This window comes from Prunus persica, chromosome G1 (assembly GCF_000346465.2).
Source record: "Prunus persica cultivar Lovell chromosome G1, Prunus_persica_NCBIv2, whole genome shotgun sequence".
Taxonomy (NCBI): Eukaryota; Viridiplantae; Streptophyta; class Magnoliopsida; order Rosales; family Rosaceae; genus Prunus; species Prunus persica.
The window spans coordinates 1,311,761-1,328,318 of NC_034009.1; the positions used below are offsets into that span (position 1 = coordinate 1,311,761).

The 16,558-nt window shown below is 35.5% G+C and overlaps 1 protein-coding gene across 2 annotated transcripts; it reads right to left on the minus strand.

Annotated features, from left to right (window-relative positions):
* On the minus strand, positions 698 to 7,415 carry LOC18792037 (serine/threonine-protein kinase HT1). Of its 2 annotated transcripts, XR_002269561.1 has the most exons (7): positions 5,842 to 7,415; positions 4,466 to 4,587; positions 4,133 to 4,341; positions 3,869 to 4,043; positions 2,119 to 2,253; positions 1,124 to 1,430; positions 698 to 1,005 (listed from the first exon to the last, which is right to left on the minus strand). XR_002269561.1 is itself a non-coding variant. In XM_007223294.2 (6 exons), exons 1-6 carry the CDS (start codon positions 6,263 to 6,265, stop codon positions 1,224 to 1,226), a joined length of 1,272 nt encoding a protein of 423 aa, XP_007223356.2. In that variant the 5' UTR covers positions 6,266 to 7,415; the 3' UTR covers positions 698 to 1,223. The 2 variants fall into 2 exon arrangements, 1 of the variants encoding a protein (XP_007223356.2); XM_007223294.2 differs by having other exon boundaries at positions 698 to 1,430.

Sequence of the window (16,558 nt, forward strand, 5' to 3'; positions counted from 1 at the left end):
ACCTTTTCCTTATATTTTCATAATAAAGACGTGTAAGATGACTTTTTTAGAGTGTGAACAACTGATCCCTTATAAAATTTACCAGTTAACTTATCTTCATAATAATTGGCATTGGTTCCACTTCCACCACTATAGGAACACAGAAGCAACCACAGGCGACAAATGAAGGTAGGTTCATGCTCATCCATCACCAAATTAATCCGACTACAATTCCACTTGTGTTATATGGCAAGCGCATGACATGAGAAGAATATATCAGAGATATGCTGTCACATGTGAGATGATGATCATACAAACAAGCTCTATTTAATTGGTGTTCAAATTAATAATACTAGAATCCCACTAAGCTGGTGCATCTCTTCATCTTTTTCTCTCTGTCATTTATTTGGTCTCTTTTTCTTTCTGTCTTTTATTTGGTCGAATTCATGCGTTATTTTTCTTCTCAATATTGAAAGATATCTCAAATTTGCACCACCCCTTAAAAATAGAAAATAAATTTAAAGATCACTCAAATAGAACCAACAATCAATTATCGCTTGAATTGTTTTCTATCCTTTCCTGTCACCCTCTCCACCTCCAAATGAATGGGACGTGAGCCAAACATTTGCTTTGCTTGTGTGTTGCTCAATGCCGTAGAATTACATTCTTGCCCACATAATAGTCCTTAGCATACTTGGTGTCCAGATAAGTTTCTATGTTTCGTTGCTAAATAGTATATGCATTAAATGAAAGGTCAAAAGGCCCAACAAACAAATGCAAATATTTTCGTTTAAAAATCAACATACAAAAGGCCAATCAAATATATAGGAACATAGCAATGCTACAGAACCATATATAATACAGCCCCTAAACACGTTTCAATAAGCTGCTCAACTTGTTTCCATCCAGTCACTGCTTGTTTGTTCCTAGGCAATGATTCCCTCGGCTCTTTGTCATGTGCAACAACGCATTCAATCCCAACTCTCGAAGCTCACTATCGAAACAGACCCACATCACAAATACAAGCTGGAAAATCAGATTGATACACAATTCATAAACCTTTCTTTGTTCATTCACTAAAGAGACAACTTTGAAACTAAGAGGCAAGGCTGCAACTGCAAGCATATCTGGAAAAAAACTTTACCATCCTTTTCTTTTCCCTTGTTTTTCTTTTCAATCGTCTTTCTGGCGAGAAAATAGCCGATCAATTTCCTTCGGCAACAGGAACAAATCAAGATAAAAGCTCAGGGACCACGAGTAGGGGCAAAACAGAAACAGCCCGGAGAACGGTCTTCAGGTATCATCCCACCTCCTTTACTCGTATCAATTGCTTCCAACATTCTCACCACCTCACCCATTTCAGGACGTTTATTTGCATTTGCGTCCCAGCACTTGCGCATGATGTTTGAAAAAGAACTCGGACAGCATCTGGGGATTTCTGGCCGTAAGTTCTGTTAACAAACCATATAGTACGTACAATGAAACGCCCATGAAGAGTTAGATGTCAAATCTTCGACTAGATATACAACTTCAATTACAAAGACCGCCACAAAAGTCCATTCATTAAGACACTGGTAACTCAACTAACTAAGCCTCGATCTTTGGAGTCTTAGACCCAACCAACAGGCAGAAAAGTACAAGATATGAGCTAAATCTTCATGCAATTTTCTTGAGTCATTTCAGATTTTTCTCATTTTGGTTATTGTCAGCAGAGAAGCAAAATAAATAAACGTTGCTCATTAAATGAACAATAAGCAGTCTTATAAAAGCAGATAACTTTAAACTGGGTGACCTAACTTAGCGATTTGGATTTTGACAATGAAGCTACATTTTATTGGAAAAGCAACAAAAATATTGAATTCAATTTATTTCGGAAGGCGACAATGGAACATTTTGAATTTGAAATTATCAGATACAAAGAATCATCAGAAATATATATGCACAATGCAAATACGAAAATTCAGGTATCATGCAATGTTTACATATAAAACATAAGCCAAAATCCCTAGATTTGAAATCCCACATTTCAAAAGGACCTTTAAAGTTAAACCTGGACAAGTCAAACTCTAGATCATGCCAGTTTTTCTTGTATTTATATAATGTAAAGAGATATATATTTATTTCTTTAAAAAAACTGACCTGTCGGACAACTGCAGATGACACATCAGCAAAGCTAAGGTCTGGGTAAGGCATATCGCAGCAATAAACTTCCCATAAGCATATGCCAAAGCTGTAGACATCGCATCTTCTATTATAAGGCTTACCATCCAGAACCTACATATATATCTTGTCAGCTTAATGATTTACCACTTAAAACCTCACAAAATATCACACAAATTAAGAGAAATACAGAGAGGAAAGAATAAGAGAGGTTTTTCTTTTCACGCCCAATAATGTACATAAAATTGATTTTTTTTTTTCTCTTCTCTTTTATGGAGGTATTTGTAAAAAGCTAACAACACAAATGATAGGTTTACCTTATCACAGGGGGAACACAATATCAGAGTCCCAGACAAAACCAACCCCAAACCCAATAAAGAAGAATCATCTTTAGCACTATATGCAAGATGGAAAACATAATTCAACTCAATAGTATCTCCTTGTTGCTTCTTTCTTTTTTTTTTGGAATATAAAATTAACCCCCATAAACTTTAGGCTAGTCCCAATGTTCCCCTAAACTTCTAATTCTATCAATTAACACACGTTAAAATGGATGGAAATTTCATGTGCCTTTCACATGACATTAAGGAAAGCTCTCATACAGACTCATGTGACGAGCCTCTCCTTCCAACAAGCACTGTAAGGCAGGTCACCTCATGGGCGACTATGGTGGCCACATCATCCCACACCCACATAACAGGTCATTTGCTATGTTGGTGGCAAAACCAACATTGTCGTCAACTGCCGCACGTTCTTCTTTTCTTTTTATCATAGCCATAAGCCCCTCTCCCTCTCTAGCCAACTCGCTCTAAAACCCTTCTCAAAGGTAGGCCCTTCATGCTCTAAGTATCAGCTCCACAATTACAATCCTGCAATCCTCAATTCTTGAACTAAACCCTCTCACCTTTGACGTCTCATTCCTTCATCTAAAGCTCAATTTAACATATTGATCAAGCAGACTCCCGGTAACACGAAAAGGTCAAAGGAATAGTTCTTAAATGCTTAGTGTTGTTGATGTGTGTCGAATAAGAGGTTATCATACTTGACCTCAATGAATTACTTCTCTTGATGCCTAGGAACATACAGAATACCGAGCAAGGTGGTGCACAGGATATTTTTTTCATAACCAACTTTAATGGCTCAAAACAACATCCTCATTTGGGTCCTTGTCTTCATCGCCTTCACAAGCGAATTTGGTGGGGAAAGAGTAAAGAATCAGAAGCTGGGAACTGAGAAATAGTTTGTACAAATAAGTGTTGGTATTTTGGGGGAGAAGCAAGAGGAAGGTGGCTTTGTTATATGTTGCTCTGGTTTCAACATGGATGTTGAGAACCCTGTGAGAGCATTTTTGCTGAGCCCATGTGCCTTTGCACATGCTCACAACAGCCTTATGCAATTTTTGTGGTTTTAAAATATGTTAGTGTGGTTTCGGCAGGTAGATTAGGCTTTCTCACATGAAGGGCACACGCTTATTCACATGTGAAGGTTGCATGTCATTTCCATCCATTCTAAAGTCCAAAGCTTAAAAAAAAGATGCATACACAGGTAAGGTGTGAACTGATGAAATTAGAAGTGTAAGGGAGATTTAACCTTATGTCCCCCCCCCCCCTTTTTCTTTTTGTGTTAATTTATTTCAAGCTCGTAGAGCACCAGACAGTTACTTTTTTAGTGTGAAATAATATTCCAGCTACACAAAAACACATACCAGGTTTTAACTAGGCATACATACCTCTGGGGCCATGTATCCAAGGGTACCAGTTTCACCAGTCATGTCCCTTGGATTCTGAGCTTCAACACGAGCGACACCAAAATCAGCTATTTTAAGGTTTCTGCGAGTATCAAGCAACATATTTTCTGTTTTGACATCACGGTGTACAATTTTTTGAGAATGCAGATAGCTAAGACTGCAAGAGGAAGGGTAATAATCCCAGATCAATAAGAATTTTACTAGAAACGTATGTAGATGAGAAATGTATAGAACAATCGAACTCACCCTCTAGCCAGGTCCAAAGCAAGTTGGATCACAACCTTAAAGGCAAGTTTCTTTTGCCTGTTTCTTATCAAGTATTGCTTTAGTGTCCCACCAGCGAGATACTCCACAACAACACAACATGCTCTTGCAGGATTAGAATCTAGACCATCACTTGAAGAGCTTTTTGAAGGAATCTTAAGATCTGAAGTTCCCATTGAAGCTCCAATGAACTGATACAAAGAGGAGGGGTGGAAGAATCGTTGAGTGATAATCTCCACAACTGTCACTTTTACATTAATAATGGAGATTGCAATAAACTGAATATAAAAAATCAAAAGAAAACTGGGTCTGTACCTTTGTAACATTAGGGTGGTCAAGCTTGTGCCAGACAGCAACTTCTTTTTGAAATGATTCCCGCGCAGCATTAGTGTCATTAGCTGTGGCATAACCATCCTCCCCCCAGTCCAACACCTTAACTATAAAATTCAGCACGAGATTGCAATGAGAATTTGATATGCATGCCAACAAAGTGGCAGAGCACTACTGTGCCACCACTGCAAACAATTGCTATCGATCTCATTTAACATCAGTTTTTTTTCTGGTACTCTAGAAATGAAATGACTAGTGTTAGAACAGATTAAACAGTCATGCTTCAATCATAAAGTTTGCAAATCACCATGTAAAACAATTCAAACTCCACCAGGTTCCTGACAAGACAATACTAATGCAACATAATATACTAAATTGACATCATTTGCAGAGTTCTATAACTATACGCAAAGTTATAATATAAATAATCTTTAGAATGACGTTTCCTTTTTCATTTTACAGAAATTAAGCTCTAGAATAATAATCCAAAATAAAATATCCATTATTAATTAACTGGCATCCTGGCTCCTCAAGTGTTTTTCTTTAACTTTGACTAATATATATTCTTTAATAGATTTGCTTCAACATTATAATGTAACTCAAATAAGATCATTCATAATACGAAGTGGTAGCTCCAATTTATATTGCATAAATCCAAAGAATTTCAGAATTATCAAAGAGAGTACATATGATATGAGGTTGAGCACCGACTTTTATGGCTGCTAATGATTGATTGGAAACAGAGTGAAACAAAGTGATTGGAGTAATATAATCACATGATGGAAAGTGCCATAAACAACATCAGTACAGAAGTTTAAAAAATTCAACAAATTAAGACTGGCTATGGTTTTCTATCAGGATTATGAACGATTTTAATGTATCGATCAAAATTCTACTAAGGCCTGAAAGTATGACAGGACTTGTCAATCACAACACTCTTACACCAATAATACAGAATATAAAGATAAATTATATGTAACACTTCAATATCATGCGTTCAACGTTGAAGTGGAACACATAATTCAGTTTCACCTAGAGACTTGATACATGCCAAATTAGTGTTTTAACATGACTCACCAAAAGCAAAGGGAAATGCTAAAAACAAATTGTTATTTTTATTCATATAAATCCCAATTCAACTCCAGAAATGGCCGAAAGGGATTCAGCGTAGCGGTTCTTAGAATTGACAGCCAAAAAACTAGTTATTCAATGCCAAATTAACATAAGGGATACACAGAGAAGATGGATGTATTCAATACAATATGTAAAGAAAGCTCCTTCCTTTTTTTTTTCTTTCCATCATGTCCTACACAGCCAGAAAAAATCAAAATCACAATGCGAATGGGATTATCAGTGATTACCTGCAACGTCTCGTTCATCGTAGGTACCCCTGTATACAATACCATAGGTCCCTCTAGCTACAACATATCTTATATCCAATTTAGATAAATCAATCTCCCACTCTTCCTTAGGCCGGGTTCTCTCAATGTTCTTGGACCAAACCCTGCTCAAGTGCTTCTCAAGCTGTATATCTATGTGCTTCAAATCAATTTTATCAGCTCTGAAGATCATCTCTTTGCCACTAATACTTCCTGCACCCTTAAATTTCGGATCCATCTGTTTGTTACTAATGCTTCCCGTACCCTTAATTTTTGGATCCATATCTTTGAAACTAATACTTCCTGTACCTGTACCCTTAATGTTAAACTTCATATCGCCTTGCTGGAGATCCACCTGCTTTGATACAATGTCACCTTCAAAATTCTCACTTGTCCTTGAATCCATTGCTGACAATCAATACAGAAAAATCGACAGAGAAAATCCAAACTACCAACGGCAATGGGAACAGCCAAAAGAAATGAAACGAAGCTAAACCCAGAAACAATCTGTTAAGCTGTTGTCAACATGATCAACAGAAGACTTCAATTTTTCATCATCATCTTTGCCAGATATGCATGCAGCAACCCATCAATGATAAAGCTCAAAACAGATAGATTTGGAAAACCCTTCTTTGGTTAACAATAGAACTCACCAACAAAGCTTTCCTTAAATTTAACAAATGAAATAAGATGGAAGATGAAAAAGGAATATATGATGTAATTGAAAACCAATCACACCACCCCAAATGTCTCCAATGTTGACCTCATAACCCAAAAAACAATTTCTGTTAATATGCACCAATAAAAATATCAATACCGACTTTCCTTTCTTTTATATTCCAAATTAAATAAATGAAAACAAAACAACCTTCAAAATCCCAAGTATTTCATCACCAACCACTTTTCTTTGATTTCTTTTCTATAAATAATAAAACAAAAGAATGAAAGTAGACTCTCAGAAAACGACACAATTTCCACAACGGTGAGACCAAAGACCAATGACCCTCAAAAGATTGAAAATTCAAACACAAGCCCAAAAACAAACCCACGGAGAAGTACCAGAAGAATCACGCGTGCAAAAAAAAAAATCCCAATAAATCCCGAAACTGGAATATATTATAGGGAGACGAAAAGGTTTACTTTGAACACCAGAGAATCGAAGAAAGACAAAGTCGTTGGAGGGCAATGAAAAAACAGAGAATGGAACAAACTTTAACAACAATAATGAGCAGAAAACAACGTTTTTGGGGGTGTTGGGCAGTTTGGGGCTCATGGGTTTTTTGTTTTCCTTTTGGTTTTTCCTTTGTGGATGAGATTTCGAGGAGGATTAACCAAAAAACCAGAACAGGAAACCACAGCCCAGAAGGCAGAGGCGAATGAATGAGAGTTTTAGAGAGAGAGAGAGAGAGAGAGAGAGAGAGGCGAGAGAGATGCGCTGGTTTGCCTAATGTACGGCTTTGAGGGAGAGAGACTGTTTCAAAACAAGGAAAAAACCAGAAGAGAGGTACAATTGACAGGTACATACGAGAAAGGTGGCCAGGAGAGAATAATTTTCGTAACATTGACCCAAAAAAGAATTCGTAACAGAAAAACAACAAATTTGTCTGATTAAAAAAAAACAAAACAAAACAAATCTGTTCCACGGCGCGGGAGGACCCAAACTCTGTCCGTTTACCTAGCTTACGTGTATTGTTTAGACGGACCCAACCCAAGTCAAGTCTATATAATAATAAAAAGTGGGAATTTTTATCACTAATTATTAACCCATCTCAATTTGGTACTTTGAAAATTGTTGGGTACTAGAAACTTTTCCAACTTTTGAAATATCCTTAATTCAAATTAATTTTTATATCTAAACTTTTAAATTATATCGATTTGGTACTCAAATTATATCTTTGTACATGCTCAAATTAGGGAAGAGATGAATATTTTGACTGATGTGAGATATTTCTAAGTGTTGTAGGTCATTGGATTTTTTCTAAAGGTATTGGATTTTCTCTCTCATGCTTACCTATATGTTTGGGCTTAAAAAATGAGCTTAAGTTTTGATGCTTCCAAGCAAACCAAAACTTCCATTCTCAATGAGCTTCGTGAATATTTGTAACCATCCATACTACAACCCGTTCAGCAAACCCTAGGCATTCGCGTGGCTTGAGCCCACTTAAGCTTGTAACGTGGCTTGGTACTAAGATAAAGGTTTTCCGCTTAGCGTTGCATATTATTTGGTGTGCTTGAGCTTTATCGTATTGTAATGGGCTATGGCCAGGCCAAATGGCACTCAACTGGATAATAAGCGCGGGTTCATAGAGCCAATACATTTTACGGGCTTCTTACGACCTTTCTGTGTGGTGTGTTGGGTATTTGCTTAGTGTGGCACGTGTGCAAACGCATATGACAAACTCTTGCGTGCCCAAGTTAGGTTTCCTCTCAGTAAGGTGTCGTACTGGGCCAGGAATATATTTGGGCTCAGCCTTGGATTTTTTAGGCCTCAACAATTCTAAAGAAGATTATGAAGAATTAAGAGATGGATGTTAACTTAGGATCAAACATAAATATTATAATTATATATTTATTTATTTATTTAAATATAAACATATATATTTTCGGGTCGAGTTCGGAGATAGGGACGCCAATACCATCCCCTACCCATATCCATCGGGGATTTTTCAAGTTCGATGATCCCCGTACCCAATACCAGTTTAGCCCCGAAATCTCTCCTCGTTAGGGTCGGGGACCAGCCCCCGAGGGGATTTTTGTCATCCCTACCCAGGCTAGAATTCATTGGCGGAGATGTTTTTTCAGTCCAGAAGGCCTTTTGCCATGGCAAAATGCCATGAGTGGAAATGCTCTTAGGATCTTTCAAGTCAGATAAAAATAAGAGTAGGTCATATGCATCAAATGCCATCAATTTTTCGTTTTTGTAAAAGTTAGAAAAGAGTATCTCCCAGTGATGGTTTAGGATTAAATGAATTTGGAGTAGAAGATAAATTCTCATATTTTAATTTCAAATATTCTTCCTCTTTTTAATTGAAAATTTCCTTTACTAATAGAAGAGGAAGTAGACTTAGAGCGATCAGTACTTTCAAATAGACTAGGAGTGGTCCATCGATTAGGTTTTTCAGCAATTTCATCAAAAAAAAATTAAATGAAATCCTTATTCACGTAAATAGTATCTAGCCTAGCAATTGTTTTTGTGCTTTTCCACCCGTTGCCATGGCAATCCAAGAACAATTACTATTCACATGAATTTTTTCTTACACACTACTAAGATGTCATGAAATTCGAATATGAGACTACCCTATCGTCCAAATGCCATCAGACTTGACCTCACAAGCATACTTTTCTTAATAAATATCAAGATTTAAAGTTCAAAACAAAAACTCACAACTACAAGTCTAGGTCTTCTTCTCTTTTTCAAACTACAAGTCTAGGTCTACAAACTCAAAATTGGCCATCATTTACTTTTCTTTCTTTCCTTTTTCCTTTTTTTTGTTTTTGTTTTTGTTTTTTTTGTTTTGTTTTTTTGTTTAGATGTGATGTGGAATGTCACTTTGATGCATTGTAAATAGTTTGGGTACCAAATTATTATGGATGACAAAAATAGGACTCTAGTGCTAAAAACAAAGTTCTTAAGCATCGGACTCTACTGATTGGACCATGAATTTCTATGGGCCAAAATGTTGTTTTTGATGTAAAAGTAAGAACAAGACATCTATCTAACATTGGAACAGAACGAACAAAATAGAGGCAACCAAATGCTATTCTTTGTGATTAAAAAAAAAAAAAAGGATTGAAATGCAAGTCTTATTAAACTATTTGTTGGGCCATGTGACAACGACTGTTTGGTTTTCAAGTAGACTATTTGTTGGGCCAATGTCTTAACATTATTTAGGTGCAGTGCAGGATAGATTCTGGTATCTGAGAAGGCAAGGGACAAATTATTTGGGCACACTGTTTTTCTTTCTTCTTCTTTTTTTCTTATAAATAGCAACACTTTTCATGCTTTTATTTTAAATAGTGCTGGTCGATATGGGAAGCAGCTAGATGCATATGGTATATCCCCAACATTCGGTTGAACATAATCATTTGTCTTTCTTACAAAAAAAAAAAAACAAAACAGAATCATTTCTAATAGAAAATGATCAGACATACCTTACGTACTCATTTGTGTCTTTCCCCATCACTATGTTTTTCTTATAAATCAGCATTTTGTGCGGCGCAAATGGACATGCGATGTGGTTACAAAATGGTAGTTTCAATGTGTCATCAAAATTTGTGGGCGGCAAAAGAGAGAAGTGTCTTGATTAATCTTCTTTGGCATTTTATTTCCACATTGTGTTTCAAAGCCCCCAAAACAAAAATTCGGTGATTACAACAATGAAATGGAGTGCTTGCCAAGAAGAGAGCAAAGTAATGCATGTTTGGCAATCTTTGTCAACACTCGAAACTCAAAAGGGCCAAGTGACGACAAACAGGTAATCCATGTTGACATCCCACGGCCTATCAACCTAATGAATCCAACTAAAAATGTAGCTAAGATAAGCTTCATGGTGCATTGGATTCATGAAAACATTTGCCTGGCTCATGTCTGTTTTAGGTGAGGCATCTTGCAGTTTCCTTCAGTAGCCTCCAAGGAATATGACAATTTGAGAGGTTGGGAAGCGCACACAGAACAGAAGTCAGAACACAACAATAAGTTAACACTGGGGAAATAGTTAATCAGAACATGATTATTAGACAAAGATATTCTAAACATAGAAAAGAGTCATCGACTCCTAAATCATTGAACCAAAATATTATATAAACATAATTAACATTTTCTTAAAATATCCACAGATATTAGGATTGTTGGCCACTTCTGTTCGGCCTCCCAAATGGGCTTTTTCGACTCCTACAATTACAGCTAAACTTTGGCCTTCCTCTTAGTTGAATCATAGAGGTCAAATGAAATCCATCCACACTTTGAGCTAAAGCTGAAACCAAAGGGCTCCAAAGACTTTACTCAAATCCAAATCGCACCAAGTCATCATACTTGAAATAATTAATCACATCTACGCTCTCTTTACCTAATTACTATTTGCATGTGGAGTCAATAATTAATAAAAAAATATTAAATATTAAATATTAAAATAAATAGGGAGACCCCAAAGAAGCCTCCTTCCTTATTGCAGATGGATGCAGAATGCGTGCTGGTGTGCCACAAAGTACGCATGTAGTAAGTAGACACTGTGATTTCGCATGAACTTCCTCTTTTAAAGAATGTGGGGAGTTGGGAAAGAGCAAATTGTGTCATTATGTGCTTAACCAGCTGCTAGGTTTTCTGCAAATGGCCAAACCCCAAAATATTTATAAAAAGAAACAACCCAAAATTAGTGGGGTGAAATCAATAAATCACCATGGTCGAATCCTTTTTCATTCAGATGTTCAAGCCTTTCATGATTTCATCGAAAATTTTCTAGTATTTAATCTTATCCAATTTATTTTTCTCACGCAACGGTTCTTTTAAAGATCTGTTTGCCACATAATAAAACTATATGTTAGAATCACAAATCAACTTATTGACACAACAATTAATTTTATTTATACCTGTCACAAAGTTCCTGTTGAATGTAAAAATGGGGAACATTAAGGTGTTTAAGTGAAGAACTTCCTCGAGAAATTCCAAAATTAGGTGTTTCCACTACATATGTCTATCAAATTATTTTTTCTTCTGAATTTTAGACATGGGTGGAGCCACCTCATTTTGGGATTTTTGTGGGAGTTTACTTAAACATTTTGATGTTACTCATCTTTACATTCAGCATGAACTTTGTAAGAGGTATAAAGAAAATTAATTGTGTCAATAAGTTAACTGTGATTAACATATAGTTTTATTATGTGACAAACAAATCTTTACAAGAACCGGGGTGTGAGAAAGATAAATATGATAGAGTTACATACTGGAAATTTTTTGATCAAATCATGAAGGGCTTTTAATATCTCAAAATGGGTCATAATTTACTTTTCTTTCTTTATTTATTTTTTCCTTATAAATAGCAACACTCTTCACTGCTTTTATTTTTATATAGTGATGGTCGATATGGGAAGCGGCTAGATACATATATTCCCCAACATTCGATTAAACATAATCATTTGTCTTTCTTACCAAAGAAAAAAAAAACAAAAGAGAATCATTTCTAAAAGAAAATAATCAGATCTACCTTAGTCATTTGTGTCTTTCTTCACGTTCTTCTATTCCTTATTCATCCTGCAATGTGGTTTGATTATTGAGAGTTGAGACCGTATATTTTATAGGCAATTTTATAAAGGTCATTTTAATTGTGCATGAATCATTTTTTAAGAACGTCCTCCATTATCGTAGAACATCCATAAAAATAAAAAGAATGAAAAAAAGTCGGAAAGGAAGGTACACAAGGGAAATAGCTTATTTTTCCATAATTAATTTAAAATTATAAAGTTTATTTTCTGATTAGGTAGACACTTTCCATCTCAGCATTGCATAGAGGACAATTTTCTTTATTTGTTAGTATGGGGGCCGAAGCCAAAAAAGGGCATACAATACAATTTGCATTGTGTGCAGCGCAAATGGACATGTGATGTGGATGTGGTTACAACTTACAAATCATAGTTTCATAGTTTCAATGTTACAAAGCCCCACAAATGAAAATTCGGTGATCACAACAATGAAATGGAATGCTTGCCTTGAAGAATGACATATTTTATTTGTTTACTTATTAGGTTACCATTGAAAGAGCATTTTTGCTCAAATTGAAGAACGTTTAGTTATTTATGCATGACTTAATAAATAGACGAATATCTCGTTTTTAGTAAATAAGAAAAGATTCATGAAAAATAATTAAGTGGTTAAATGATTTTTTATTATAATGATATTTTTTTAGAGATGATCTTTGAATGAAGTCCTAAAAATTGAAATGTTGGAACATGGTAAAGTAGACATTAATATTAGAGCAAAGTAATGCATGTTTGGCAATCTTTGCCAAGTGATGACAGGGTGTATCTAATTCAAACTTTTAATGACTTTTATAGAGTTTAAAAGTTTAGAGGTATTCAATTTAGACTTTTAAAGAGTATATAAAAGTTTAGTGGTATTCAATCGTGACTTTTAAAAAGTATTTAAAAGTTTGGTGGTATTCAGTTATGACTTTTAAAAAGTATGTAAAAGTTTGGTGGTATCCAAAAAGTTAATGACTTTTAAAAAGCTTATTAAATGAATGACTTTTCTATACTTTTAAGGCTAATTGTTAAGAGCAAAAGTCTTGCCAATTTACTAGTGACTTTTATAACTCTATAAAAGCATTTAAGAATTTGTCATCTCTATGAAAGTCACTCACTTAAAAAAAGTCTTTATAAGTATGAATTGGATACACCTCCCGTAGTCCAACTGTGCAATGGTGTTGACATCCCACAACAACTGTCAGAAATTCACTTAGGTTTGAAATTGGATGATCTTTATTCAAATAGAACTAAAGTATTTATACAAGTGGTGGGTACTTGGTCTCCAAGTACGTTCCTATTTGGGTACAATTACCTATAATTACATGGAATTATAATATCACAATAAAGGGAAAGTAAATCACAGAGATTGGAGTGCCTGATTTTGTGCAGATTTAGCGCCATCTCTATTAACAACTACAAACATATTTGAAGTGAAACAGGAAGCAGCCTGTCAACCTAATTGATCCAACTAAACAAAGTAGCTAAGCTAAGTTACATGGTGCATTGGACGCCTGGCTCATGTCTGTTTGGTGTGTAAGACATTTTGCAGTTTCCTTCAATAGCCTCCAAGGAATGTGACAATTTGAGAGCTTGGGAAGCAAACGCAGATAAGTCAGAACACAACAATAACAACACTGAGAAAGAATCATTGGGCCTCCTAAATGGGCTTTTCAGTTCCAAGTCTTTGTTTCTCGGGCTCCTCTTTGTTTATTTTCTACCAAAGTTTGCTGTTATTATTTGGGCCTAGCCTAATCTTACCTAGGTCCAAATCCTATGAGCTTTATTATTTACTTTTTTCCCATACAAAAGCTGGAAATTGTACATAGAATTTCAGGTAAATTGACGAATTCTCTTAATTATTTGAACTATGAAGCCCTTTACAATTTTAAGAATAGAGCATTTAATCCTACAATTACGTCTAAACTTAAGGCTTTCTCTCAGTTGAACCGAAGTACAAAACGAAACTCATCGAATGAGAACGTAAGTGATGAATACATGGCTACACAACAACATACAAAGATAAAATGAAATCCATCCACACTTTGAGCTAAAAAGAAGGATGACCACAACCCATTGATATGGTAGGGTAACATGCAAATGGTGTTACACGTTCGTCAGCAAGAAAACTTGTTTGTGCAACATAACACAGAGAAAAACAAAAGGCCTTCAGAATCCTAAAAAGCTACAAGGATATCCCAGCTCAGCTGAGATAGCCTTCTTCCTTCCCGTCCCAGGATAAAATTAATTAATTAACACATACTTCCTGCCAAAAGGCTCACTCCACAAGATCTGATCTGCATTCTGCACCAAAAAGAAAAAGAAAAAATTAACCTCACATAAAATAAAATATCATTAGTTTAATTTTCTGAATCTTCTCCTGGTCACTTGGTAATTACAAGAGCATCCAGGTCAATAATTAAGAATTAAAATCCTAAGTATTTGGGTCAACCCAGCTTTATTCTAATAACCCACAATCTGACAATTCACTAAGGCCTGAACCAAAGGGCTCTCCAAAGACTTTACTCGAATCCTCCAAATCACAACAAGTCATCATCATCATACTTGAAATAATTAATCACCACCTAATTACTATTTGCATGTGTCAGTCAATAATTAATCAACAAATAATAATAAAAAATAAAACCCAAAGAAAAAAGAGAAGCCTCCTTCCTTATCGCCAGATGGATGCAGAATGTGTGCCACAAAGTACGCATGTAGTAGACACTATGATTTCGCATGAACTTCCTCTTTCAGAGAATGTGGGGAGTTGGGAAAGAGCAGATTGTGTCATTATGTGCTTAACCAGCCGCTAGGTTTTCTGCAAAGGGCCAAACCCTTAAATAAATAAATAATTTTAAATTTTAAAAAAAAGGAGAAAAGGAAAAAAAAAAAAAAACACAAAATTAGTGGGGTGAGGTGTCACGTGACATTGCCCCTTTATTTTTCATGGGACCACATGCTTCCTATTAAAGGTCACCTCACCCTATTGCATACCAAACTTTGTAAAAGTGGTAAAGTCCAAAGGTGAACACATTATGAGGCTCCTCTAATCTTATAAATATACATTTTAGTTTAGCTACCTTACTTGCAAGTGTGACATTAATGTAAAAAGTCATGATAGGGACCTTGATCGCACCGTACACGTGTCATCATGTCTCACCGATCGATGTCGATTTGCTTCGTGGGACCCGGAGAAGGTTTGATTTTCCCCTTGATGTGAAGGGCCAACGAACAAGACAATGTCTTATGTTGATGTTCCTTTGTGTTTGGGGAATATCGGCCTAAATATTTCAACTAAAAACCGTATTATATATATCCTATTATTATTAGGAAAGTTTCTAGGGTAGGATCCATGGAGTGTGATGGACCTCAAACCTAGCGAATCACCGACCTTTCGAAATCTCCGCGCGCCAAAACTACATTGCCTCTCGCTGTCGCTACGCCAGGCACCAAAACTAACGGTAGAGTAAATGCTAAGAAATATTAAATTACTTCTACATTCTCCAAAAAGCCCTTTTGCATATATATGCCAAAGATTTGGCTCCAGTGTTATCCATAGGGGTAAGAAAGTAATATCGACTAACATAATGACAAAATGTAAATAGGGACCAATAATAAGTCTCATTAATAAAATTCACGGGATTTTTCATGGTCAGTGTTTACCTTATAAATGTTGCATCGGTTCAAGATTATTGCTATGAAATTTATTAACCAATTTTGATAGGGCCCTCCTCCATAATATTTTAGGGCGTTATTAAGGGTGTGTAAATGTTTATTAGTCATGGTTATCATCCAATGGCTAATGTGAGAGGTAAACATCACTTCCTTTTGGTCTTAAAACATATAGAAAAACTTTTTTTTATGAAGAGAAATGTATTACTCGTATAAAAAACATGTTGCATTGAATCTTTGCGAAATATGTGTGGTATTAGGAAGTAAAGTGTGAAATGAAGAGGGCCAATGCATATTGGGGAATATGGGCCCATTTTACTAAATCGTCTTAGGATATGAAATTATGAGAACCGGCCGTTACAATCTAAATAAATAACTTTAAGATACGGCAAATATATGACTAATTAATAACAATATCTGAGAAATTGAATATAGACTATAAGTTCACATTTACTGACTTTTATCTAGTGTCAGATGATGAATAGACAATTTTAACCATGTGTCAGATGTTGAAATAACGATTTTAACCTTGTGTCAGATGTTGAAGTGACGTTTTTAACTCCGTATCAGATGTTGTAGTGGCAATTTTTACCCATAATGAGCATGCAATTTGCACAAAAAATGGAAATATTTTGTTGGGTTTAACCTTGTGAAAACAAAATCGTTGGTTATTCTCTTAAGGATGTGATATAGAACATATAAAAAATGTAAGAAGTTAAAGTAATTCTATTGGCATAGACTGCAACCTTGGGTTATTACCAAAGGCCAAAACCACTGCCAAGTTACTTCA

Bases quoted from the DNA above. Each gene is read 5' to 3' on its own strand.
- LOC18792037 (XM_007223294.2), bottom strand. From the start codon at position 6,265: ATGGATTCAAGGACAAGTGAGAATTTTGAAGGTGACATTGTATCAAAG. The intron at 4,588-5,841 runs GTAATCACTGAT...TGAATTTTATAG, and splicing joins CGATGAACGAGACGTTGCAG to TTAAGGTGTTGGACTGGGGG. The intron at 2,254-3,868 runs GTATGTATGCCT...ATATATATGTAG, and splicing joins TTGGATACATGGCCCCAGAG to GTTCTGGATGGTAAGCCTTA.